General features: G+C 34.6%; 4 protein-coding genes across 6 annotated transcripts; 3 read left to right on the top strand and 1 right to left on the bottom strand.

Moving 5' to 3' along the window:
• LOC107005303 (protein trichome birefringence-like 16) lies at positions 1-5,164 on the top strand. 3 transcript variants are annotated; one of them, XM_015203863.2, is made up of 7 exons: positions 1-200; positions 1,038-1,293; positions 1,813-2,031; positions 2,679-2,837; positions 3,076-3,225; positions 3,391-3,586; positions 4,000-4,828. In XM_015203863.2, the coding sequence occupies exons 3-7, from the start codon at positions 1,887-1,889 to the stop codon at positions 4,826-4,828; spliced, it is 1,479 nt and encodes a 492-aa protein (XP_015059349.1). In that variant the 5' UTR covers positions 1-200; positions 1,038-1,293; positions 1,813-1,886. The 3 variants fall into 3 exon arrangements, with proteins under 3 accessions (XP_015059349.1, XP_015059348.1, XP_027769542.1); XM_015203862.2 differs by lacking the exon at positions 1,038-1,293 and having other exon boundaries at positions 4,000-5,164; XM_027913741.1 differs by lacking the exon at positions 1,038-1,293 and having other exon boundaries at positions 1-197; positions 1,811-2,031.
• A 1,348-nt stretch (positions 5,165-6,512) lies between these two features.
• Positions 6,513-16,072, top strand: LOC107005781. Its single transcript, XM_015204438.2, has 13 exons — positions 6,513-7,292; positions 8,044-8,196; positions 8,273-8,485; positions 8,569-8,658; positions 8,858-8,974; positions 11,808-12,077; positions 12,225-12,381; positions 12,746-12,823; positions 13,427-13,527; positions 13,710-13,880; positions 14,535-14,609; positions 14,763-14,867; positions 15,287-16,072. Exons 1-13 carry the CDS (start codon positions 6,897-6,899, stop codon positions 15,614-15,616), a joined length of 2,256 nt encoding a protein of 751 aa, XP_015059924.1. The 5' UTR covers positions 6,513-6,896; the 3' UTR covers positions 15,617-16,072.
• A 1,893-nt stretch (positions 16,073-17,965) lies between these two features.
• LOC107006864 (sm-like protein LSM1B) lies at positions 17,966-20,352 on the top strand. The gene is made up of 5 exons (XM_015205383.2): positions 17,966-18,174; positions 18,423-18,491; positions 18,630-18,745; positions 19,389-19,451; positions 20,180-20,352. The coding sequence occupies exons 1-5, from the start codon at positions 18,111-18,113 to the stop codon at positions 20,255-20,257; spliced, it is 390 nt and encodes a 129-aa protein (XP_015060869.1). The 5' UTR covers positions 17,966-18,110; the 3' UTR covers positions 20,258-20,352.
• A 594-nt stretch (positions 20,353-20,946) lies between these two features.
• LOC107005306 lies at positions 20,947-23,963 on the bottom strand. The gene is made up of 3 exons (XM_015203866.2): positions 23,773-23,963; positions 22,174-22,295; positions 20,947-21,459 (listed from the first exon to the last, which is right to left on the bottom strand). The coding sequence occupies exons 1-3, from the start codon at positions 23,912-23,914 to the stop codon at positions 21,133-21,135; spliced, it is 591 nt and encodes a 196-aa protein (XP_015059352.1). The 5' UTR covers positions 23,915-23,963; the 3' UTR covers positions 20,947-21,132.
• Positions 23,964-24,651: the final 688 nt, after the last annotated feature.

Raw genomic sequence — 24,651 nt, forward strand, 5'->3', positions numbered from 1 at the left:
TCTTCTTCTCTAACACTTCAATCTTCATGCACCTCATCTAGCCATTTTTTCTCTATTTTCTTGAATTGATTCGTAACTTCTGATGTTTTTCAACTCAAATTCATCATTCTTACACAATTTAATCTGTTGATTACCTTCATAAATCATTTCTACAGCATCAATCCTACGTTTTCCAGGTTCAAATTCATCCAATTTTTTAGGTATGCATTTCGTGTATATAAATCAGATTCAATACAGCATTACTCTCTATCTTTTTGGTGTTTTGTGACATTGGTATATCTAGATACTGGGATATTTTAGTATTGATTTGATTCAGATTGTTTTTGGTACCTTTAAATGTCTTAAAGATCCAATCTTGATAAAGATTTTGTGCGTTACTGAATTGGGGTTACTGGTTTCTCTTGAGTCGAGGGTTTATCGGAAACAACAAATCTACTGCAGGCAGTAGGGGTAAGGTGGTAAAGTCTGCGTATACTCTACTCTTTTCGGACCTCACTTGTGAGACTATACTGGGTGTGTTGTTGTATGTATTTCTGCTGTGAATTATTGTTTTTTGTTTCTGATTTTGTTGGATTTGACATATTCCAGATACTGGGTATTTCAAGATTTTGTTTGATTTTAGTGTTACATTTTGTTGTTGCTACTTGTTCATTTCTTAATTGTTTTCAGCAGGGCTTCTTCGCTATTGTATTTGTTCGACATACTTGTTTTTTGGATATGATTTAGTTGAGCTGAGTGTTTATTGGAAACCTCCTCTTTACCTGCATAAGGTAATGGTGAGGCTGCGTAGGAACCACCTATTCCTAGACTTCGTAAAGCTACTATCTTTGGTTTTTACTAGTATTTATTAGATCCAATTGTTGTATATTTGTGCTCTGAATTTTGATTTTGTAACTGGATTTTGTGGTAAATTAAATATTTTGGGTACTGGGTTTTCAAATTTAAGCTCTTCATCCGTCTTGCGGCTGGTGCTTCTCTATATTTAATTATTATTATAATTCCTTCATGTTGGTAAAGCTGCTATCTTTGTATTGCAGTCTAAGTTGATGTGTGTGTTGGATACTCCAAAAGTAGTGCATTTTGGAGAATCCGATACGGGTGCGACAAGAATTTGGAGAGTCCAAGCAACATAGTTTGCAGAAGTATTAATGTTACTTTAATTATTAGGATTAGTTCGCCAGGTAGAAAATAATAGCGAGCAGGATGGATCTGCTTCAAAGATAAAATTTGGCCCAATCTTTAGTTGAAGGTGGCCAGAAGGAAGATGCAATGCATTTTTGTTATCAGTCCATGGTATTGCAGGACATTACTGAACCGTGAACTCTTTAGAGTTGGGGTTGGACTGCGTACAGAAATATATTGATTGGGATAACGGGTGAAGGCAGGATGTTGTTTTTTCATAAGATAAAGTGGAGGAATGAAAAAGGGTCTGTTAATAGGGATGGACTTTTAAGTATTGGATGATTCTTTGTTTTGCTTGGACTCAATTGATTAAAATTGTATAATTTGATCAGCATCTTATGCTCTCACATCTAGAGAAGGAAGCTTATGGAAGACAGCTATTTTTGATAGAACAGGAGTACTATTTGATGCCGCTTCTTAAAAGATGCCTACTTCCTAATTTGAGCGCTTGTAGTATTTTATAAAGTATTGTTGTCCATTATAATCTGTCGAAGGTGGCTTTCTGCTTTCTATAAGTGTCTGGTTTGTGATCCGTATCAAGATTTGTGCCTGTGAATCTTTGCACCTTTTTTGCACCAGAAATAGCACTCTTATTTTTGCCTCAATCATTTTCCTTTCACTTATTGACAGATGTTACTCTGAAGCAAAACTAATGTCCATCGTGGTGGAATGAGTTCAAGTCCAAACATCCCTAAGCTTCAAGGATGAAGGGAGGTTTGAAGGTGTCACAGATCTCTCTCATCCTGATCGGATTCGTGTGTGCTTCTGTTCTTCTTTTGGCATATGTGAAGAGCCTACTTCTTTCTTCTTCAGTACTACCTCAGAATCATGTCTTGCAGCTTTCTCCAGGTTTGCATAAACCCTCTGACGTACCATTGCTGTCTTTTCATTTTTGCTTTACGGGTTAGTTAATATCTTTCATCAAATTTAAAGATTATGGTAGTATTTTACACTGGAGCTCTTTGTTGTTTGGGTTTAGAACATTTTCACGCAAAATGAAGAAGTCCCTCATTAATGATTCAACCATTTTATATATCATTTGAGTGCAATAGGTCTTTCTTTAGTTGAGATGCATTTATGGGTCTAAGTTGCATAAAACACCAGTGTAGTTGTAGCAACCAACTTTTATTGTGAGGATATCTTATGAAGAAAGCTTGTCTAAATTGTTAGTAGCATTCTTTGAAGTGAAAACGCCCCCCTCTTTTTATGTAATTTTAGATATCTTTTGTCAAATGGTTTGGCTGGATGATTACCGCTGTGATCTTACTTTATGGTGGACATATTGCTGACTTTGTTGATCTAGATGCATTTTGCTAAGCAGTAACTTTTTGTTCTCAACTATTTATCTTTTTTGAGAATGGTCAAGTTTGTGTATTTCTGCAACTAATTTTAAGTAATAAAGGAACTATTCTGAATTAGGAGTTTAGGACTCAACTCCCAGGTGGAGATGTTGCAGGATCCTGTTGAGTTACTTATTATATGCTCTTCTCTGGCAGATCTTAGAGTGAAAGATGAAGAAGCTTTGGGAGAAGGAAGCGGATCGGAGCAATCAGAAGACTGTGTTAACTTTGAATCTGAAAAATATCCTACTTATGCAAACTCTTCACCGGTGATTAAGGTGACTGAAGAGTTGATTACTCATGAAGAAATAGGAGGTAGGTGTTGTTTCAGGACATCATAATTTTCTCATCTCAAAGTATCTAAGCCTTGATGATTTAGAGGCATCATTTAACTCATGAAAATGGCATATTGCATTGTAATATATTACATTCACAGGGTCGTCTTGACGTGCTTAAGTGAATGTACTCTTTCATTTTATTCTGAGCTTCTACTAAAGTTAACCGACTCTACTCTCTACAATTTGATATTTAATAGTTTTTTTCGGCAGTGCAGGTATTGCTCCGAATATCACTGAAAAAGGAGATTCAAAAGATGTTTCAGACAAAAAAACTGGTTTAATAGAGCAGGAAATTGACGTTTCCACTGCTGTGAGTTCTGGGGGTGAACATAGTGACAATTTTACAGCCACCCCGGAAAGACAAGGTGGCCTATCTTTCCTTTTTTATCCTTATTTATCTAATCACTGATTTGCTTTGTCATTTTCTCCGACCATGTAATCGTTGATATTGTTTAACTCAGAATTTGTCTACCAGTTCTTGAGATATCCCTTCTTTGGGTCTTCTATAATATGATAAGCCTTGTTTTCAGATTGCAACTTTGCTAAAGGCAGATGGGTCATAGATGATAGCCGACCTTTATATTCTGGATTTGGCTGTAAGCAATGGTTGTCATCTATGTGGGCTTGTCGCTTGACACAACGTACAGATTTTGAATACGAAAAGTTACGTTGGCGACCCAAAAATTGTGAGATGGAAGATTTTACTGGTGTTAAATTTCTGAAAAGGTAGCGTTATTTTTCTTATGAAGTCTTTATTTCTGATCCTTGAATTCAAGTTTGAGATGTGGTCTACAAAAGAAACAAAAAGTTCTTTATTAACTTTATGAAAACCTTTTCTTTATTTGTTTCTAGCACAACTCAAGTAGTGTCTACCTTCACTCCGTTGGTTATTTATCAAAGGCTAATATGACGAAGTTTGGCTTTATCAAAATATTAAGATGTTAAACCTGAAATGTATAATCTGTTTCTGTAGAGCTATTTTTCGTGTCTTGTGGCTTGTCGTCATGAAAAATGTTTTCACAATTCCGGAAGGTTATTTCTTATTACTTAGCATTGCTATATCTCTTCCTTGAGGTGAAATTATTTGGATTTGATTATTCTACATGTAAGAGATTCACTAAATTTGATGGTGCATCCAGGATGCAAAACAAAACTCTGGCGTTTATCGGGGATTCGCTTGGTAGACAGCAATTTCAGTCACTTATGTGTATGATTAGTGGTGGAAAAGATAGACCTAATGTTCTTGATGTGGGGCATGAATATGGTCTAGTGCAATCTCGTGGTTCTGGGCGACCTGATGGATGGGCTTTTCGATTTCCAGACACCAAAACAACTATTCTTTATTATTGGTCTGCTAGTCTCTGTGACTTGACACCTATAAATCCATCTGATCCTGCTACTGATTACGCCATGCACCTGGACCGTCCTCCAGCATTTTTGAGTCATTTCCTTCCAAGGTTCGATGTCCTTGTCCTAAACACAGGACACCATTGGAATAGAGGAAAGCTTAAGGCCAATCGATGGGTCATGTATGTAGGTGGTGTCCCTAATACAAACCGGAAGATTGTGACTATCGGTGGTGCCAAGAATTTCACAATCCACAGTATTGTCAATTGGGTGAACTCACAGCTGCCAAAATACCCTCATGTAAAAGCATTCTATCGGACTATATCCCCCAGACATTTCTTTAACGGAGATTGGAACACAGGAGGTACATGTGACAACACTACACCACTCTCCGAAGGGAAGGAGGTTTTACAAGACGAATCAAGTGACTATGATGCAGCACGTGCTGTTAGAGGAACAGACGTTAAGCTTTTGGACATCACTGCTTTATCCCAGCTGAGAGATGAAGGTCATATATCTCGATACAGCATCAAAGCAACACCAGGTGTCCAGGATTGCCTACATTGGTGCTTACCAGGTGTTCCAGATACATGGAATGAAATTCTTTTTGCTCAAATTTGATATACCTTAACTCGCAAACGACTGGTAGTTGAAACTTGAAACTTCTTCTCCATCTACCATCAAAGGTACACGAGTTGCCAAATGATGCACAAATACTATATGAGTATTATCGCGAAATCTTTGATCCATGGAGATACTATATGACTTACACATTATACAGAGAACTACAGCTGCTGCTTTTCCATATGCTAAGAAGAGTAGTTTTTTTTTTTTGTTTTAGGATTGGAAGAGAGCTCCACCATTGATCTGTATACTATATATTCCACATGAGTTTGTACTCTTTTAGAAATATGAGAAAACTATTCAAGGTTATTTATGGCTATTTTTATATGTTTCCATTTTCTTATTGAAGTATATTTCACAGATGAACTTTTTTCTAAAAATTTCCAGTACTATGTGATTAATGTAATAGGCATGTATGACATTATTACATCAGAGCAAAGCAGGTTTACTCGGTGCGCACTTGAAGAGTAGCGAAATTTACTCAGAGCGCACCTGAAGAGTAGTGGAATTTACTCAGTTCGCACCTGAAGAGTAGTGATATTTACTCAGTTCGCACCTAAAGCATAGTGAAGTTTACTCACAGAGTGAATTTACTCGATGCGCGCCTGAATAATTTTCAAAAAGTATAGCTATGTATGAAATTGAAATTACAAGATAAAAATAGCATTAAGCCAAATGCAAGTCTTTTTTACTACATTTTCCATTCTAATTCATTTTTTAGATATAAAAACTAAAGGGTCATTTGAACTTGCTTTGAAGCTAAAATTTTATTTGGACATGCAATTTAATTTTTTTTCATAAAACATCAGAATCTCACAAAATTTATTTAACCTTTTTGCTCTTATGCAATCTTACAAATGAACAATAACTTTATGTTTCATCTTTAAATAAGTGCAATTTTTAGATACACACAGTTTTAAAATAATTTATTAATAATAAATAGTTATTCTTTAATATAATTCTTGCATACGTCACAAATAATTTATTCTCATCGATATTCACGATTAAAAACATTTATAATCAGAAGAAAGAATTCCCATAAAGTCATTATGACTCAAAGAAAACTCGTTTAAGTCCCAAATTAAGATGTATAGAGTAAATTAGAGTAACAATAATATATTTAAATAGTACATACATTTTCAAAGAGTTGGATATACACAAATCTTAACCTCAACTTTAAAAGATAGAGTCAGAGAAATACCATTTTCGACAAACCCCAATTCAAGTACAAATACATGAAAGCAATTCAAAAAAAAAAACAAATTGAATATTAAACAAAGATAAAATAATAAAGACATAATACATAAATATGCCCTTTAACTTGGCCTCGAATCACATATATGCCCTTCAACTTTGGATATGCATAAGTAGACACTTAAACTTGTACAAATAGACATACATGTCCTACATGTCATTTTTTGTGCTACGTTTATTGTGTCATGTAGGACTCATGTGTTTATTTATTTAAAAGTTGGATAACTAAAATGCTTAAATTAAAATTTGAAATCAATTTTATGATCCAATACATGTATTATGTCGATAATAAAATAGCAAACTAAACCATCTAAACAAAATGTAACACACAAACATATCATTTAACTCGTCTCATTTCAAGCATACACATCGTGTCCTACGTAGCAAATCATGTAAGATGCATATATCTTACGTGACAAATAGCATAAGATTTTACGGTATATCACGATTTGTTTACTCGTTCAACTTTATTAACTTTTATGTAATAGTGTCCTCTAATTTTTTTTTTTGAGTCAAAAATTTCAAACTTTAAGTGAGAAATTTGTATGGCAGCCATTGCTAGCAAACTTGCAAACCGTGGCAAAAACGTGTTCACTTCCGATACTTTCTCCGGTAACAAAGTTTATATGATAACAATATCACACCATTAACGTCGGCCGGCGATCGGAAAAGTTTGCTCCGAGAAGAAGAGGAAGAAACGAAATCAACATTTCGGAAAATCCTCTTCTTCTCCATTATATATATATATAAATATTTTTTTTTATTTTTTTCATTTATTATTGTACGGATTTACGTACATTTTGATTTGAATATGGCGGATCAGGAGGAATTTGTGAAATCGGTGGAAGACGGGTTGAGGTTATCAAAACGGATATATTTTGGGAAGGATCGTGCGGTTGCGCCGCCGAAGCAGATGACGGCGATGGAGAAAACGGCGGAATCGTATTTTCCGACTTCGCCTATGATGTATGCTGTGATTGAGAATCCTGCGTTTGTTGATAACCCGGATATTCCGAGTTATCAACCTCATGTGCATGGAAGGTGTGATCCTCCTGCTTTGATTCCGTTACAGATGAACGGTGTTTCGATTGCGGCGGATTGTTATTTCGATACGGCGTTTATCACTGTTACGGGTTCGTGGCGTCTGCATTGTGTTATGAGTAGCCGGAGCTGTGATTGTCGCATTGCTGTTCCGATGGGCGAGCAGGTAATGATGGGAATTTAAGATTTATCTCATTTATTTTGATTTTTGAGGTCACGGTTCAAGCTGTCGAAATAGCCTCGTGCAGAAATGCAGGATACTGTGCACAAAGCGGGAGCTTAATGCACCCGGCTGTCCCTTTATTTTGAATTATTTTGAGGGACAACTTGAAAACTCATCATAATTTATTGAAGACGTGATTCTTCTAATTTACCCATAAAAAAAGTTCACTCTTTTTTCAATGATTTAATACATGTTAAGTGTTGTTCTCTATAGGTAGAGAGAGTAATCATAATTGTTAGAGTGGGTTAGCGTCTCAAGTTAGTTGGGGATTAGACGGGTGGTTTGCTTATATGGACTTGAACTATACTCTCCTCTTGAGCTAACTTTTGAGGCTGAGTAAGGTCCATGTGTCATGTCTTTATAATAATGAAGTTATCCATTTTAGTAAATGCAAAGAGATTACCTTTTCTGTTGTTTTCCACTCCATGTCTGTATTGGGTGTTCTGGTATAACTTTTGGTAGGAAACAATCTTTTTTGTCTAATTACTAGTTGTGACTTATTAGAAGCTTCAAATTACCACATAAGGTAGTTTTTTTGGGAAGTGTTGTATTGTTGAATTTTTCTTATGGTTTTGGGAAGTGTTGTATTGTTGAATCTTTCTTATTCTTTTATAATCCTTGCAATTCTCCTGTTTCACAGAAGTGAAACATTGCTGATTGTTTGTTCTCAAGTGATGCATTATTTGGCTAACAGGGTTCAATTCTAGGTGTCGAGATTCAGTTACCCAGGAAATCATACAGCACAAAACTAGTTGCCGAGGATGATGAAAAAGAAAATAAGAAGTCGGTCAAACTTGAAGATGGGTGCTTTCTGAAGCCACATATTTTTACCCTTACAATACCAGAGGTAACTGTCTGCAATATAATTTGCTTTCGAACTTTGTCCATGATTGTTCATTTTACTAATGGAATTACCTTTTCAGATTGATGGGGGAACATATATCTCAGTCACTATTAGATGGTCTCAGAAGTTATTGTATCGCGATGGCCAATTTACCTTGAGCATCCCCTATAGTTTCCCGGTGTACGTGACTCCAGTTGGAAAGAAGATATCTAAGAAAGAAAAGATACAGTTTAATGTTAACTGTGGTCCGCAAGCTGAGGTTTCGTGTAAGGCTATCAGTCACCCTCTTAAGGTGAAACTTGTTATGCATTCGACTGATTTGTAATTTGTGTTTGATGAAGTAATATGACATTGGTATCGATAATGGTCTTTTAGGAACTAGAAGACGAAGGTGAAAAGTTGGGCTGGTTCTATGAAGCAGACGTCTTTAACTGGTCAAGTAGTGATGTTGTAATTACTTACAAGGTACGCCTCCATGAATTGTTTCGGGTTCCTGGAATAAAAAAATTAAATTATGTGTAGACTATGTTAATAAGTCAAAATCTGTTGTTTATAATATACATGTATTTTGCAATTTCATTTTAGCAACATTAAAATGATATAAAGACTTTTCTAAAGTTTGGGTACTGAGGAATTCTCTCATCTGTCATCACTGTTGTTTTAGATCTCGAGTCCCAACTACCACGGCAGTGTACTTCTGCAATCTCCCCAACTACATGATTCTGATCAGAGAAAGATGTTCAGCTGCTATCTTTTTCCAGGTGCCTTGGACTGTAGAAAGGTTGGTACTTCTTTTTTTCAGTGTCTTCTTGTGCATAAATCCAAAAACTTAATTACTTGCAAAGTTGGAATAGCACCTCGACTAATTCCACGGGATATCTGCCACCTCCTATGTCACGACCCAAAACCGGGCCGCGACTGGCACCCACACTTACCCTCCTGTGTGAGCGAACCAACCAATCTAAACCTTAACATTTTAACCATAATGAACAAAATACGATGCGGAAGACTTAAACTCATTAATAAAAAGACAATTCAATAACTTCTAAAATTCAACATCTATTATTCCCCAAAATCTGGAAGTCATCACCACAAGAACATCTATGATCAAATTACTAAACTAAGAGTATTCTAAGAAGCTAAAATAAACAAAAGCTAGTCCATGCCGGAACTTCAAGGCATCAAGACATGAGGAAGAAGATCCAGTCCAAGCTAGAAGCATTAGCTCACCCTGAAATCCGGTGTAATGAAGACTGGCTAGAGTTGCGGTTGAGTTGAAGACGACGGTACGTTTGCTGCACTCCACAAATAACAAAGAAAACAAATACAAGTAGGGGTCAGTACAAAACACGGGTACTGAGTAGATATCATCGGCCAACTCAAAATAGAAAACAGTATATATCAGATAATATCATAAATCAACTACAATACTCAACGTGTAGCAACAACAAGTTCTATAATCATTAATAAACACCGCCAAGTTCACACATGAGGACTCAAGCCTCAATACCATACTCTTTTGGGAATTAGGTTCATTAGATTGAGTATATTAACATCTTTCAAGATTCTTTATCTTTATTCCTCTTGTGTCGGTACGTGACACTCCGCTCCCCTACTACTATGTGTCGGTACGTGACACTCCGATCCCCTAATTCTACGTGTCGGTTCGTGACACCCGGTCCCCTTAATTCTACGTGTCGGTTCGTGACACCCGATCCCCTAATTCTACGTGTCGGTTCGTGACACCCGATCCCCTAATTCTACGTGTCGGTTCGTGACACCCGGTCCCCCTAATTCTACGTGTCGGTTCGTGACACCCGATCCCCTAATTCTACGTGTCGGTTCGTGACACCCGGTCCCCTAATTCTACGTGTCGGTTCGTGACACCCGATCCCCTAATTCTACGTGTCGGTTCGTGACACCCGGTCCCCCTAATTCTACGTGTCGGTTCGTGACACCCGATCCCCTAATTCTACGTGTCGGTTCGTGACACCCGGTCCCCTAATTCTACGTGTCGGTTCGTGACACCCGATCCCCTAATTCTACGTGTCGGTTCGTGACACCCGATCCCCTAATTCTACGTGTCGGTTCGTGACACCCGATCCCCTAATTCTACGTGTCGGTTCGTGACACCCGATCCCCTAATTCTACGTGTCGGTTCGTGACACCCGATCCCCTAATTCTACGTGTCGGTTCGTGACACCCGATCCCCTAATTCTACGTGTCGGTTCGTGACACCCGGTCCCCTAATTCTACGTGTCGGTTCGTGACACCCGCTCCCCTAATTTCATTCTATTAATTCATCAATCCTTCTTTATACCAAGGCATCATCAACCCCATTACTTTAGTTCATCAAGCCTTCTTTTATACCAAGGCATCATCAATCTCATTAACAAAGTAGATTAGGGTTTTTCAAGATTTGGGATTCAATAGCTTCATCATGCTTATTTTATCACAATTATATACAAAATCACATCATGCATGCACACAATTAAGCATATAGAAGGGTTTATAATACTACCCAATACATATCATTCGCTATTAAGAGTTTACTACGAATAGCATAAACCATAACCTACCTCCACCGAAGATTCGTGATCAAGCAAGCAAATTCCCCAAAGTCTTGTTGTCCTCTTCGTTTCTCTCTCTCTCTACTCGTTCTCCCTCTCTTTCTGTTCTTTTTCTTTTTCTTATTCAAACCCTCTTTCTTTTACCCTAATTAGCATATAATTAAGTATAAAGATGGCAATAATATCCCACTAATTAACTCAAGGTTACCTCTTTTAACCCCCAAGTAATTAGACTTATTAACATTAACCCACTAACTTTATAATTAAAGCAGGAATAGTCCAAAACGCCCCTTAAATTACTAACAGAAATCCGACCCAGCCTGGGATTACGCAGCCTGTGACGGCCCGTCGTGCCTGCGACGGTCCGTCCTGCAGGTTCGTCATGGACTCAATTTGTTTAAGGAGTCTGTGACGGCCCGTCGTGCCTACGACGGTCCGTCCTGCACTTCGTCGCCAAGTTCAGAGAGTCGATTTCAGTACCCAAATTTCAGAAGTCTAAGTGTTCTGGAACGAGACACCTGCGACGGTCCGTCGTGCCCACGACGGTTCGTCCTGCAGGTCCGTCGCCAAGTTCAGAGAGTCGATCTCAGTACCCAATTTTCAGAAGTCTAAGTCTTTTGGAACGAGACACCCTCGACGGCCCGTCGTGCCCATGACGGTCCGTCGTGGGTTCCGTCGACTCACACAGTTTTTCCAGAAATAAAATCTGCTGCTCAAAACGACTAAACAGGTCGTTACATCCTACCAGCAACAACAACTGGTACCTGGTAACTCTATCTACCTAGGGTTAGAACAGATGAGAGGAAATTACCTAGTGTTTTGATTCTGCTGGGATTTAGACTGGAGACCTCAATCCACTTCATTAACCACTAGGCCACACCCTTGGATGCTTACATTCAATGAATATTATGATTTACTTTCCTTCATTGCTTCTTAAGGTTCCTCTTTTTCTTTTTTCTTAATTGGTTAGCAATGTGGGAATGTTGTTGCTCTCTTGAAATAGGAAGCTTTAGATATTTTCATTTCCTTTGAATTTTGTGATAGGTATTCAGAAAGGAAGTGATATTTGTTGTTGATATAAGTGGGAGCATGAAGGGAAAACCAATCGATGGTATCAAACAAGCACTCTCTGGAGCATTATCAAAACTTGATTCCCAAGATTTGTTTAATATAATAGCTTTCAACAATGAAGAGTACCGATTTTCATCATCGCTGGAGGTAGCAACCAAGGAGGCTATTGACAATGCAATTCAGTGGATTGACATGAACTTTATTGTTGGTGGCAGTACAAATATCTTGAATCCAATGAAACAGGTCATCTTATCTTCTCATATGTTTTTCAGTTGTAATTAATTGATTGATATGTCCAACTTTTACTTGCATCAAGAAAGTACATCTTAAGTTATATATCTAATTTTTCTTTTTGTAACAAATCTGACAGCATGCCTTTTCCTTTATCAGGCCATAGGCATGTTGTCTGATGCTGGAGAATCCATGCCTATCATTTTTCTGGTCACAGATGGAGCTGTTGAAGATGAAAGACAGATCTGTGAATTCGTGAAGAGTCATCTCACAAAAAACAGAAAAATGTGCCCACGACTGTACACATTTGGCATAGGTATTCCCACCCTCGAAACAAATGGAGTCTTGTGTGTCGGAGATGCATGATCTCCATTGTTTTTTTTTTTAAAGAAAAACTCAATGACATTATCTCAAGTCTATTCCATATCCATGTAACAGTAATTTGGATTTTTTACTGTTCTACGTATTTACAAACTTAGGTCTTCAGGCTGTTACCATTTGAGGCTATTACTAGCTTATTACCATTTAATTGATGCTCTTCATAGCCACCTAAATCCTAATGGTTGCATGCTGTTTCGGATCTCTAAGCCTGGATTCCGTCTCTCTGCAATAAGTAATTTGTCCATAGTGCAATAGGTTTTTCTTTTTCTACATCTGATTCTAGTTTGAAATTTTATCAGGATTATTCTGCAACCATTATTTTCTGCGCACACTAGCAACGATGAGTCGAGGTCATTATGATGCTGCTATTGATGTTGGTGAGTTTTGTGCTTGTACAAAGTATTTTGTTTAAGAACTGTTGCCAAAATGCTTGTCACATGATTGAGTAGTGAGCCTATCATAAACCCATGGCCGCCACCTTCTTGACCATTTCTTCATTTACCATGATATTTTTACTTGTTTTTATTAATTACGTTATTTTCAAGAGAAAGGAAAAATTCATTTACTATGATCTTACTACCGGATCCTTAACGATGGACAAATTTGTATCAACAATTTTTCCAAGATCAGACAAAGACTTCCTAATTTAGAGATGAGGCATTTTCTTATTACAAACAACGGATGGCACTTGTTGGCGTTTAACAATTTTAGATTTCTGGAACCTCAAGGTCCGTAAGTTGAATAATAGGCTAATAGCACATTTTCCTCTGCTAACCACGACGACAATGATGTGTTATCATAAAGCACATGTAGATGTAGTTTTCAAGTGTGTCCCAAAAATATTGTTTCAAGGGCTGATGATTATAGCAGCTTTTGTTCTTATTTTGCTAAAGACGCTTAAATTTAGGTTACCTGCTTTTGTGCTGCAAATTCTTAGCTGTTGTGACCTGAAACCATTTCCCGTGTTGGTGCTTTTTCAGAATCACTTCAAGTTCGTTTGGAGAGGCTTTTCTCCAGGGCTTCATCTATCATCCTTGCAAATATTGCCTTTGAGAACCTTGATGGCCTTGAAGAATTAGAGGTGTGCTTATGAATATATACTCTCCTTACTGATGTGTCTGGCTATGATCAAATGAATATGGAATTGTAATGATTTTTATGAGCTCTCAGTGTCGTTTTAAAAGACTGCTATAATTAAATTGATGCAGTCTTACCTATGTAACTACATGTTTCCTGAGAAAGAACCGTTAAATTTTGTGATAGGTGTATCCTGCTCAAATTCCAGACCTTTCATCTGAAGGACCTGTAGTCTTATCAGGTAGATACCAAGGAGTGTTTCCTGAGATGCTAAAAGCTAAAGGAATATTAGCAGACATTAGTAATTTCTCGGTGGAGCTGAAAGGTTTCAAGTCCAAAGCCATACCTCTTGACAAGGTAAGGCAGCATACTCAGTAATAATAGACAATGCATGTTTTGTGGCTTTTGGAACCGCTTGTCAATCTAGACTATTTATTTATATCTGATATTTGATCATAATGATAACTATCTTTCTATGTATTGTTATTGTATCATACATTAGATAAAAAGTTGAAGGAGGTTGCTTTCCTTTAATTTCTCTTATATTTTCATCATGGCTTCTTCATTACTATATTCCCTTCTCTTACGTGCTTTGATATGCTATACTTGAGCTGAGGGTCTATCGGACACAGTCTCTCTACCTGCACGAGGTAGGTTTAAGGTCTCCATACACCACGCTCCCCAGACCCCACATCCCACTATAGAGTATGTTCTTATTGCTTTGCTTTGTAGGGCTCCTTCTTTGTCAATTTAAACTTTCTGGAGTTAATAAAACTTATCAGCGAAGGGTCACTTTCTTCAAACCATTTCATTCTAATACTAAATAAGGACTCTCTGTATCTATTAGTGCATACCATATTGAGGACAATTGCTCAGTTTATCTGTCTGTTTTCTTGATCGAATTACTGAGAACAGCTTATGGCTTTCCGCTGAACGCCCATATATTAGTGAACTTGGTTTAAGAGGATCCTCTTTTATATTAATTTAATCTCATGTATTTTGAACATGCAGGCAAGGGTGAAGCAGCAGATTGAAATACTCACAGCTCAGGCATGGTTTACACAAAATAAGGATCTTGAAAAAAAGGTTACTACTTCCTACTTTTTTATGTTTGAACATGAACGGTTTATCCCGATCCTATATATGACTTCACCCTTTATATTCCTGATGTTGTTCTCAAGTAGTTTTATCAACTTAGCCCTTGTCTTCCGTTACTGAGCCCTTATACTTTGTTAGCAGATAGCAAAAATGAGTATACAAGACGCAGTCATCTCTGAGTATACACGCATGGCATTGGTGGAGACGGAAAAAGTGAAAATCATTAAGTCAACCACAAAGAGGAAGGTATGATGGAATTTTTAGAGCTTCAACTTTTGTATCATATTCTGAGTAGACAGTTTGGTAATGATGGAATTCACAAATGGCTAAACTTGCTCAGTTAGCACATTTTATATTAACTCATTCGTCTACATGCTAAATGAGTAATGATGATCTCTAGAAGTTCACTTCCGAGATAATGACAATCTGGATAACCAGTCAAATAACTATATCTTGGTATTAATTTGTGGAATTGAAATCCAGCAAGGGAAATTTAACAGCCTACTACTGATGTTGTCCTCTCTGTTTTGCCGATGTAAGACTCTTATCCTAAGTTAGGGTGTCGTAGGAAACCTCACATCAGACTAATAAGAAAACATATGGTAAAATGATTCATTTCACTATCACACTCGTCTTCTTTCTGTAACCAAAGCTTAATGAATCAGGTTCATTGTGATGATGAGAAGATAGAAGAACGCTTAATACAGAAGACAATATTACTACAATACCTAGGCTTCGGTTTTGGTAATCTCACTGCTACAATTGAGAATATTCCTCCTGGAGCCATCGATAAAGAGGACGAAGCAGAGATTATTGCAAAAGCAACGTCTAATTGTTTTGGGAAGTTGTGTGGTCTATGCTGCTGTTGCAGTTGCTGCATTACAGCGTGTTCGAATATGAATCATCAGTGTGCAATTGCACTCACACAATGTCTAGGTGCCTTTGGATGTTTAGGTTGCTTCGCTTGTTGTCAATACTGCTGTTGTGAAAAATAAAAAAAAAGGGCAGCTCGATGGACTAAGCTCCCACTATACATGGGGTTCGGAGAATGGACCGGACCACAATAGTCTGTTGTGGAGATAATCAATGAGAAGAAAATTACTACTACTTCTACAACTTCAACTTTCTCCCCATGATTTTGTGTCAACTAATGACAGATTATACAGTTAGTTGATAGTGAACATATTCATGGTTTTTTTTTATCCTCTCCCCATATTTTTGTATAATTATTTTTACAATATTTTTCAATAGATACATATTTTTTTCAGTTCTTCCAAGAAGTTGATCATCAATTTGTAAATAATTGTATTCAATTGTTTTTGAATGTTTTTTTATTGGGGAGAAGAACATTCCTTAGTCAACACTGAATATCCAATTTACTTGTAAATAGTAAATAGCTTTTGACTGATTTGGTTTGTAAGCACCTACTAAAAATATGAAAGTTTGACTAATTTAGTTTTGAGTCGGAAAGTTTTACGTTTGGAATAAAGTTCTGAATATCAAAGATAATTTCATTCTTGACGCAAATTGAAGACTTTTGATTAATGATGGAGAGAGAATTTTATCGATAGTTACCATCCAACTAATATTTTATATTCACCAATCATCTAAATAAGTTATCAGATAAAATAATTTATTTTGTTATTTCAATTTGTTATCCAAAATTCAGTCTTGCTACTTTACGTTGCAAGTAAGGTAGATGTCATGTAAAGTAATTATTCCAAATTATGGACCAACAAAAGAATTGTGTAGACAAAGCAAAGCAAGGGCATAATTTTTCGAATTCGATTAAATTTGAATTTATATCATTTTTTAATAAAATAATTTATTTTGTTATTTCAATTTGTTATCTAAAATTCAGTCTTGCTACTTTATGTTGCAAGTAAGGTAGATGTCATGTAAAGTAATTATTCCAAATTATGGACCAACAAAAGAATTGTGTAGACAAAGCAAAGCAAGGGGCATAATTTTTCGAGTTCGATTAAATTTGAATTTATATCATTATTTAACAAAATAATTTCATATTCAATAGCTTAAATCTGAGACGTATATAGATTTTATTATTGTGGTGGTTTTTTTAATCAACTAATCATTAAAGCACTGAGCTTTGATTTATATTAATTTTAGCAAACTGAGATTTTAAAAGCATAAAAAGACAAATAATCTCAAAAAGCTTATGGGATTAAAGCATCAACAGATGTCAGATAAGGGATGGAAGCAAATAAATCTTTTCTCAAATTATATCATTCAAAACATATTTATACTAAATAATATTGCATGACTACAAGCTCTGAACTTTTTTTTTTACTAGTTTTTAGCTCGAGTCTATCGAAAATAATTTTTTATTAGAGTTCAGATATACTTTATTTTTTTTAGATCATACTTTATAAGATTATACTGAATACATTGTTGTGATGGTAAACTTCTGTATATGAATATGGAGATCCACAAAAATCTTAAATATTGCCTCCTTAATTCTTCTTTATATCGAAATTTATTGTACTAGAGCCAAAAAAATTTCGAAAATACTTTTCTACGAGATATTGATATGCATTCTATCCTCTCGAGACCTCATTTGTAGAAGCTCATTGAATATGCTATTGCTATTATGAAGTGCACTAATTATTCCGCATTCATTTAGAATTTGACGAGGAGCGGCACCACAAAGAAGTTGCATGTACTCTGCCATAAGCATCAATAGCTAATTTCACAGCTAGCTTAAACTCTTGATTTTTACTATTCAACGATAACTTTAATGTCTGTTACTTCAAGGCTCATCTTTATCAACTATATACGCTATTAATATAAGAATTATTTATTATATATAAATATATATACAAACTTAAATTCATAAATAGCAAAGAAAATAGTGCTCTATCTAGTATATAAAATGTATGTAGCATCCTATAAAGATTTAGTGGTAAAATAATGTCATGGATAGAATCATGGGAAATTGGGAATTGGAAGAAAAAGATGGTATTTTTCTTTTTTTTTCTTACAAAAGCCACCGTCCAAAAAGGTTCACCAAACACTTACACCACTTATAAAAAAACAACTCATCTAAAAGTAAATGTCTTTTTTCCAAAAAAAAAATAATATTTCGATATCAAATTTATCTGAATTCAATATTTTTTTAATATAAAACATATATTTTTATATGTAATAACATATTAAAATAGTAATAAGAAGTAAATTTGAACTTACAATTTACTATCAGAATTTTAAAAATTAAATTCTGAATCCGGCTCTACGTATGAAAGTATTATATTATATGCATTGTATAGTCATTATCCATATTACTTTATTAATCCATTTCTATCCATCCTATAAATCTCTCTTTCTTCTTCATCATTTCAAAGAGAAATGCATCAATAAAATTGTCATTATATATAAATCGTCTGATATAAATTTATTTTTTTATTTTATTTTTTGTAAATAGAAAAATAGCGCTAACGAACAAGAAAACAGATGTGTTAAAAGACATAATAAATGTCTAATTGGTCAGATTCAAATGACTACTTGTTCTCATCAAGCCTTGCAAGCTATCTTGATGGTATGAACCCTAATTCTCTTTTCCCTCTATTCTTTTCTCCTCTATATATTTATTATTGCGAGTTTAAGTTATATATACTGTTAACATATAATAGTATAATTCATATACATAAGCCAAATTAAAATTGTATATACAATGTATCGTGAATCGATTCTAGATTTTTAATTCGTGATTGAAATTGTGCATGAATACTAATTATGTAATTTTTTCGTGGACTTTATACAGAGTGAATTATTTTTTTTTTATAGGAAAAATTATTATATTACTGCGAGATGGTAGAGAACTCTTGGGAACTTTACGTTCTTTCGATCAGTATGGTAAGTATTTTTTTGATATTTATTAATAAAACGGTATCATCTTTATGTTTCGTGTCACTTGTTAAAATAAACATAAATTAGCAACGGATAAATTCTATATTTCTTGACGATATATTTCTTTTTAATGTTTGAATATAGCAAATATAGTATTGGAAGGTACTAAAGAAAGAGTAATAGTGGGAAATCTCTATTGTGACATATCTTTGGGTCTCTACATTGTTCGTGGGGAGAATGTTATGCTCATTGGACAACGGGTACGTAAGTTTCCGCGTTTATTTTGTATAAAATAATACATAAAATCTCAGATAACGGTTAACAGTACGAGTCATCAGCTTGTGTTGATTACGTAAACATATAACATTTGTCATTCTTAAAGTATTCAAAAATCGCGATAACTTATTTTGTTACACCACTTAATTAATCTTATCATTTAAAGGAAGATGTATAGATTATATTAGCTATAACAAAGTTTACATATAGGTATTATGAATATATGGAATTATCATTATTATCGAAACCTGCAAAACAGAATTAATTATATTTAACGTAGGATGTTATTTTTTTGGTGATCGACCACCCTTTTTTATATAGGCATAATACATATATTAGACCCTAAACTTGACTTCAAATTTTAACTTTGACCTCCAACTTTCACTGCATAAAAAGACACTTTAACTATCCAACTTTTAAATAAATAAACACATAAGCCTTACATGGCACAATACACGTAGGACACCACGTAGGACAAAAAATGACATATAGGACATATGTGTCTATTTGTTCAACTTTATACAAGTTTAAGTGTCTATTTGTGCACATTCAAAGTTGAAGGGCATAAATGTAATTTAAAGCCAAGTTAAAGGGCACATTTATGTATTATGCCTTTTATATATGTAGGAGTCTGACGAGGAGGAGCTCCCCCCACACATGACATGTGTTTCAGAAATAGAAATCAAAAGGGTATGTTTTACGTAATTTTTAAATATATAAATTTTATTTTGTAAATTTATTTTTTTTTATCGAAATTCAAATGATATCATATAAACTGAAATAGATGAAACATGATCTCCTCCTTTTCATTTTATTTGTCGTGTTTGACTTTGGCATTAAATTGAAGAAAAGAAAGGTTTGACGATCAAAACACTACAACAAAAATGATCATTAGAGGCATTTAATTCTTAATTGTCGCTAAACATGTACTTTTAGCGGCAATTGTCACTCTTTGTATATGTCCCTAAAGTCTTTAGCGACATTGGTTCTAATGACACTTAACTAATGCCAGTAAAAACGTTAGCACTTTTTATTAATGTCAATATTTAATGTCGCTAAAAATTGTTTTTGTTATAGTGAAAGAATTTTGAAACTTGTGATTTTAAGCATATGTTATTATACATTTCTGTGATGATAAAACAATATACAATAAAATGAAAAGATTAAAGTCTCAATTTCCAAATTACTATTCTTTTAGAACATAATTTTTTTTTATTTGTTTCTTATGAACTAAGTTTCATAGCTTTTTTGTGTATATGCCTTGTGGTAATTAAATGATAGTGCAAAATTAATTAACTCATGAAAATATATTATGTCTAGTTCATTTAAATTTAGACAATTTATTGACTCGTTTATTTTAATCTGTATAAATTTAACTCAATTCATCTATTTAACACCTCGGACTAATATCATTGTAGGTTCAAAAGGCAGACAAGAATGCAGAAGAACTAAAGGGTTCCACTAGAAGAAGAATGGAGTTTATTGACTTTGACTAGTATTTTTTTAAAATTTTATTACTAATGATTGTTTTTAAGAAATAATATAATCTGCCTCAGTATTAAAATATAAATCATAAGTAACTTGATATTAAAAAAAATCAAATTGATAATATTTTCTAAGATATAATCATTCTTTATTAAATGTTTACTCTATTTATGTGTTATAATTAAAGTGTTTATAGTCTTGATGAGCAATTCACTACCAAGAATGAAATGAGAAAAAAATAACAATAATTATCGTCTTGAACATCTAAAATGACAAATATTTTTAATAATAACGATATTAAAAGTTTATGGATGATTACGACAAATAAGCTATATACATTACGATGGACTATGCCGAAAGAGATACAACATCGTACCATGTAAGTGAGGTCTGGAGAAGATCGAGTGTACGCAGACTTTACCTTACCTCAAAGTGACTGTTTCTGACAAACCCTCGACTCAACTCAGGGAAAATCAATATTCCAAAAAAGTATAAACGAAAGTAAAAGCAAAACAAAGCATTCTGAACGTAGATACAACACCGTACCCTGTGAGTGGAGCCTGGAGAGGATTGAGTGTACGCAAACTTTACCTTACCTCATAGGTAGAGAGAGACTGTTTCTGATATACTTCGACTCAGGGAAAACCAATATTCCGAAAAAGAATAAACGGAAGTGAAAGCAAAACAAAGCATTCTGAACTTACACAAAAATAACTTTACTCATTGCCTTTTATTGCCACTCTGAACAAATAACACACAAGTAATAAGATGAAACAGGAAACAAGAATCAAATATATATAGATATTTTACAAGGTCCGCGAGAAAGCTACTAGGTTCTGTAAAACCCGTAGATTATGCTCTAGATCCGCCATTGAGTACATATCTCTCACAGATCAGGGAAGGCTAGCAAAGAGACAAGGGATTCGTGGGCAGGAAAACGCGAGACAAGATCAGAACGTTTTGCTAATTCAAAATCTTCAAACTGGAATGCTGGAGCACAAGTGCATCCAACTAGAGAGAAATGTTTCTCACCATCTCTTGTAGGTGCTTTTGTTACTTGCATATCGGAAGATATGTTGTAATCCTTCGTGGGAAATGCACCAAACCATACATTTGGAGGTACTGTATACTGCACGAATTGATCATCTACGAGGGGATCGGGTCCAATGCAAGTTAACTTCACCTTGCCATCAGTTTCGTTTAGTTCCATCACCTGAAAGCACAAGAAGTGTTGTCATTGTTGTCATTTCTAGGAAAACATTGGTGAATGAGTAGTTCATAACTCTTACCGGGGAACAACAAATGTTCAATTATCGTAAAGAACAAGATGATTATGAAGATCCAATGTATCAATTTGCCTGTATTACTTTCTTTTTTAGTCTGTTTCAGAAAGGCCGTCTCTTTCCTATTTAGGCAACGAATTTTGACGACCCTTATAGTCCTTACAAGTTCTATTAACACTTTTGAGTGAATCATTCCAGTCAAATCCCTTTCAGTTCACACCAAAACACAAGGCATAATACATAAACATATATCCAAACTTCGCCTCGGGCTCGGCTAACAATTTAGAACTCCAACTTAGAGAGACTTCTCAATTTGGTTTCAACTTATAACTAATCACTCAAACTCGTCATAACCGTGTCTTATGGAACATCCAAGTTGACGTGAGATATAAATATTGGAGGGTGTCTAGATGATCATTTCGTAAGTTGGAGTGGCTCAAATGACACAATGGAGACGAATCTGAGGTGTACGTGTAGATGTGCACTCTCAAAGTTGGAGTGTTTACTTCCCAACTGAGGCCAAGTTTAAGTGTTTGTATACGTATTAAGCCTTGAACACACAACGCATGACATAAATATACAGAACAACACAGAGATAATCCTAATCTGGTGCATAAAGTAGACTGCGGGAAAGATGATCTCACAGTGATTGGCTCTCCCATGTAAAAATGCCATGTTTCTGCACAAGGTATCCGGTGAAGATGAGACGCGCTTCCAGAAGGTAGCAAGAAGTAGATGCATGTACTGATAGGTCGATCAACCTTATCTGCAATGGTGAAACCCGAAACATCAGGGAAAAAACAACTAACTAATTTGATAATACTCTATCTTGTGAAGCAAATGCTCAAGGACGGAACCAGGTGAGGTCAAGGGGTTCAGATCACGGAAAGTTATACGGTTTATGTAGATATATATAGCAGATAGCGAACCTCCTTATGCTTTTCATTTGCTTAATGAAATACTGGTTACACCACTGCAAATGTTGCTGGTGATACATATGAGATAGTAAAATTAAGAAACAGAATATCGAAATATCTTAGGCCCATAAATAAATTACATATCTTCATGTTTCTTTTATAAATAGATATTTGTGATTACAAACTTCTAAGTACGCATAATGTCATAAAGATCTAGAAATCAATAAAAGTAGTAACTAGTTATTCCTTATATATAATACAAACAACCGAACACGAATATCTTTCTACAAAATTTAAAATAGGCATAATACATAAATATGCCCTTTTAACTTAGCATCATTTCACATTTATGCCCTTCAACATTGATTGTGCACAGGTATACACTTAAACTTGTATAAAAACGAACAATTCTATGTAGTGTCCTAAGCATATTATGCCACAGAATGCTCGTGTGTCTACTGTTCAATTTTACACAAGTTTATGTGTCTGCTTGTACACGCCTAAAATTGCAAAATCAGAGTGCATGTTAATTTTTAGGCATAATACATAAATATACCCTTTAACTTGATCTCATTTTATGTTTATGCCCTTCAACTTTAGGTGTGCACAAGTAGACACTTAAACTTGTATAAAATTGAACAAATAGACACAAACATCCTGCATGACATCCTACATGAAAATTTGTGTCCTACGTGTATTGTGACACGTAGGACTCGTGTGTCTATTTGTTCAACTTTATAAAAATTTAAGTGTCGATTTGTGCACACTTAAAATTAGAGGCCATAAATGTAAAATGAGGTTAAATTAAAGGGCATATTTATGTATTATGCCTAATTTTTACATATTAAATTTCTTTTGTTACTACCATTTTCAAATGGCATAATACTTATATTAGACTCTAAACTTGACTTTAAATTTTAACTTTGACATACAATTTTCATAATGCACAAATAGACTCTTCAATTATCCAACTTTTAAATAAATAAACACATAAATTTTACATGGCATAATACACGTAGGACATGTTCAACTTTATACAAGTTTAAGTGTCTATTTGTGTTAAAGTTAAAGGACATAAATATAATTTGAACCTAAGTTAAACGACACATTTATGTATTATGCCTTTCCAAATCTGATTTTTGGGGCAATTTGAGATCCTAAAAGTCCAATCACATATCCATCACACTTCATATAGCAATATCCAAGTAAATATCCTAAAAACATATGGAAGAAAAACAGATCTAAGATCCAAAAATCTCATGAGGGATCTAAGAAATTAAAGATCCAAAAAGTAAATTAAATTTATACAAAACAAAAAGAACTTACATGTAGATGGAAGATGAGATCTGGAGAGAATAACTGAGTTATCTCTAAATGTTTCTGAGTAAAATCCCCCTTCTGGATGTACCTTCAAGTTTAGCTTAGCAACAATTTTTGAAGCTGTAGGCTCTGTAGAATTTGATGCCATTTTTTTTTTTAAGTTTTTGGCTCCACTTGCAAAGTTGTTGGATATTTATTATAAAGGACAGATAATATATAGTCAATTCAACTTTTGTAGGTGAGATTTGGTATTTACTTGATATTTAATTTCAGTATTATTTTAAGTCTAAAAAAATAATATATACTGTGATTAGGTTTACACCTTTCATTCTAGATATCTTTGTTAAATATTTAATTGTAAATCGAGTTGCAATACTATACTATTTTTGTTGTTTGACTTTTTTTGGATTTCGAGATTAAAATAAGTATATTTTTTATGGTAAGTTTTTCATATATCTTTTAAATATTTTGAATTATTAATTATTGTGACTTATTAATACTTTTTACGTAGTTTACAAATATAGACGATTTTGTGCGCAAATTTTCCGATCAAACTTAAACTGTTTGACTCTCGAAAAATGAAAAGTGTTACATAAATTGAAATCGTTACAGAACTCATAAACTTAAATACTGTATAGCTCTTTGATATTGTCTCGATGTTTAATTTCATCAAAATGAAGTACATTTTAAGTGAATTTACAAGTAATTGAAATCATTAATTTTTTGAGGATTATTTCTAGGTTTATGATCATCATTTTCTCTTTAAGGGATGCGTGTTACATTCTTTAAAAGTAGTGCAGCTTTGGAAGATCTAATGTTGCATGTAAGTCCTTTTTGAAGAGTCCGAGCAACACAGGTTTTCAGACAAACCAAACCTAGAAATCA

This window comes from Solanum pennellii, chromosome 12 (genome assembly GCF_001406875.1).
Source record: "Solanum pennellii chromosome 12, SPENNV200".
NCBI lineage: Eukaryota > Viridiplantae > Streptophyta > Magnoliopsida > Solanales > Solanaceae > Solanum > Solanum pennellii.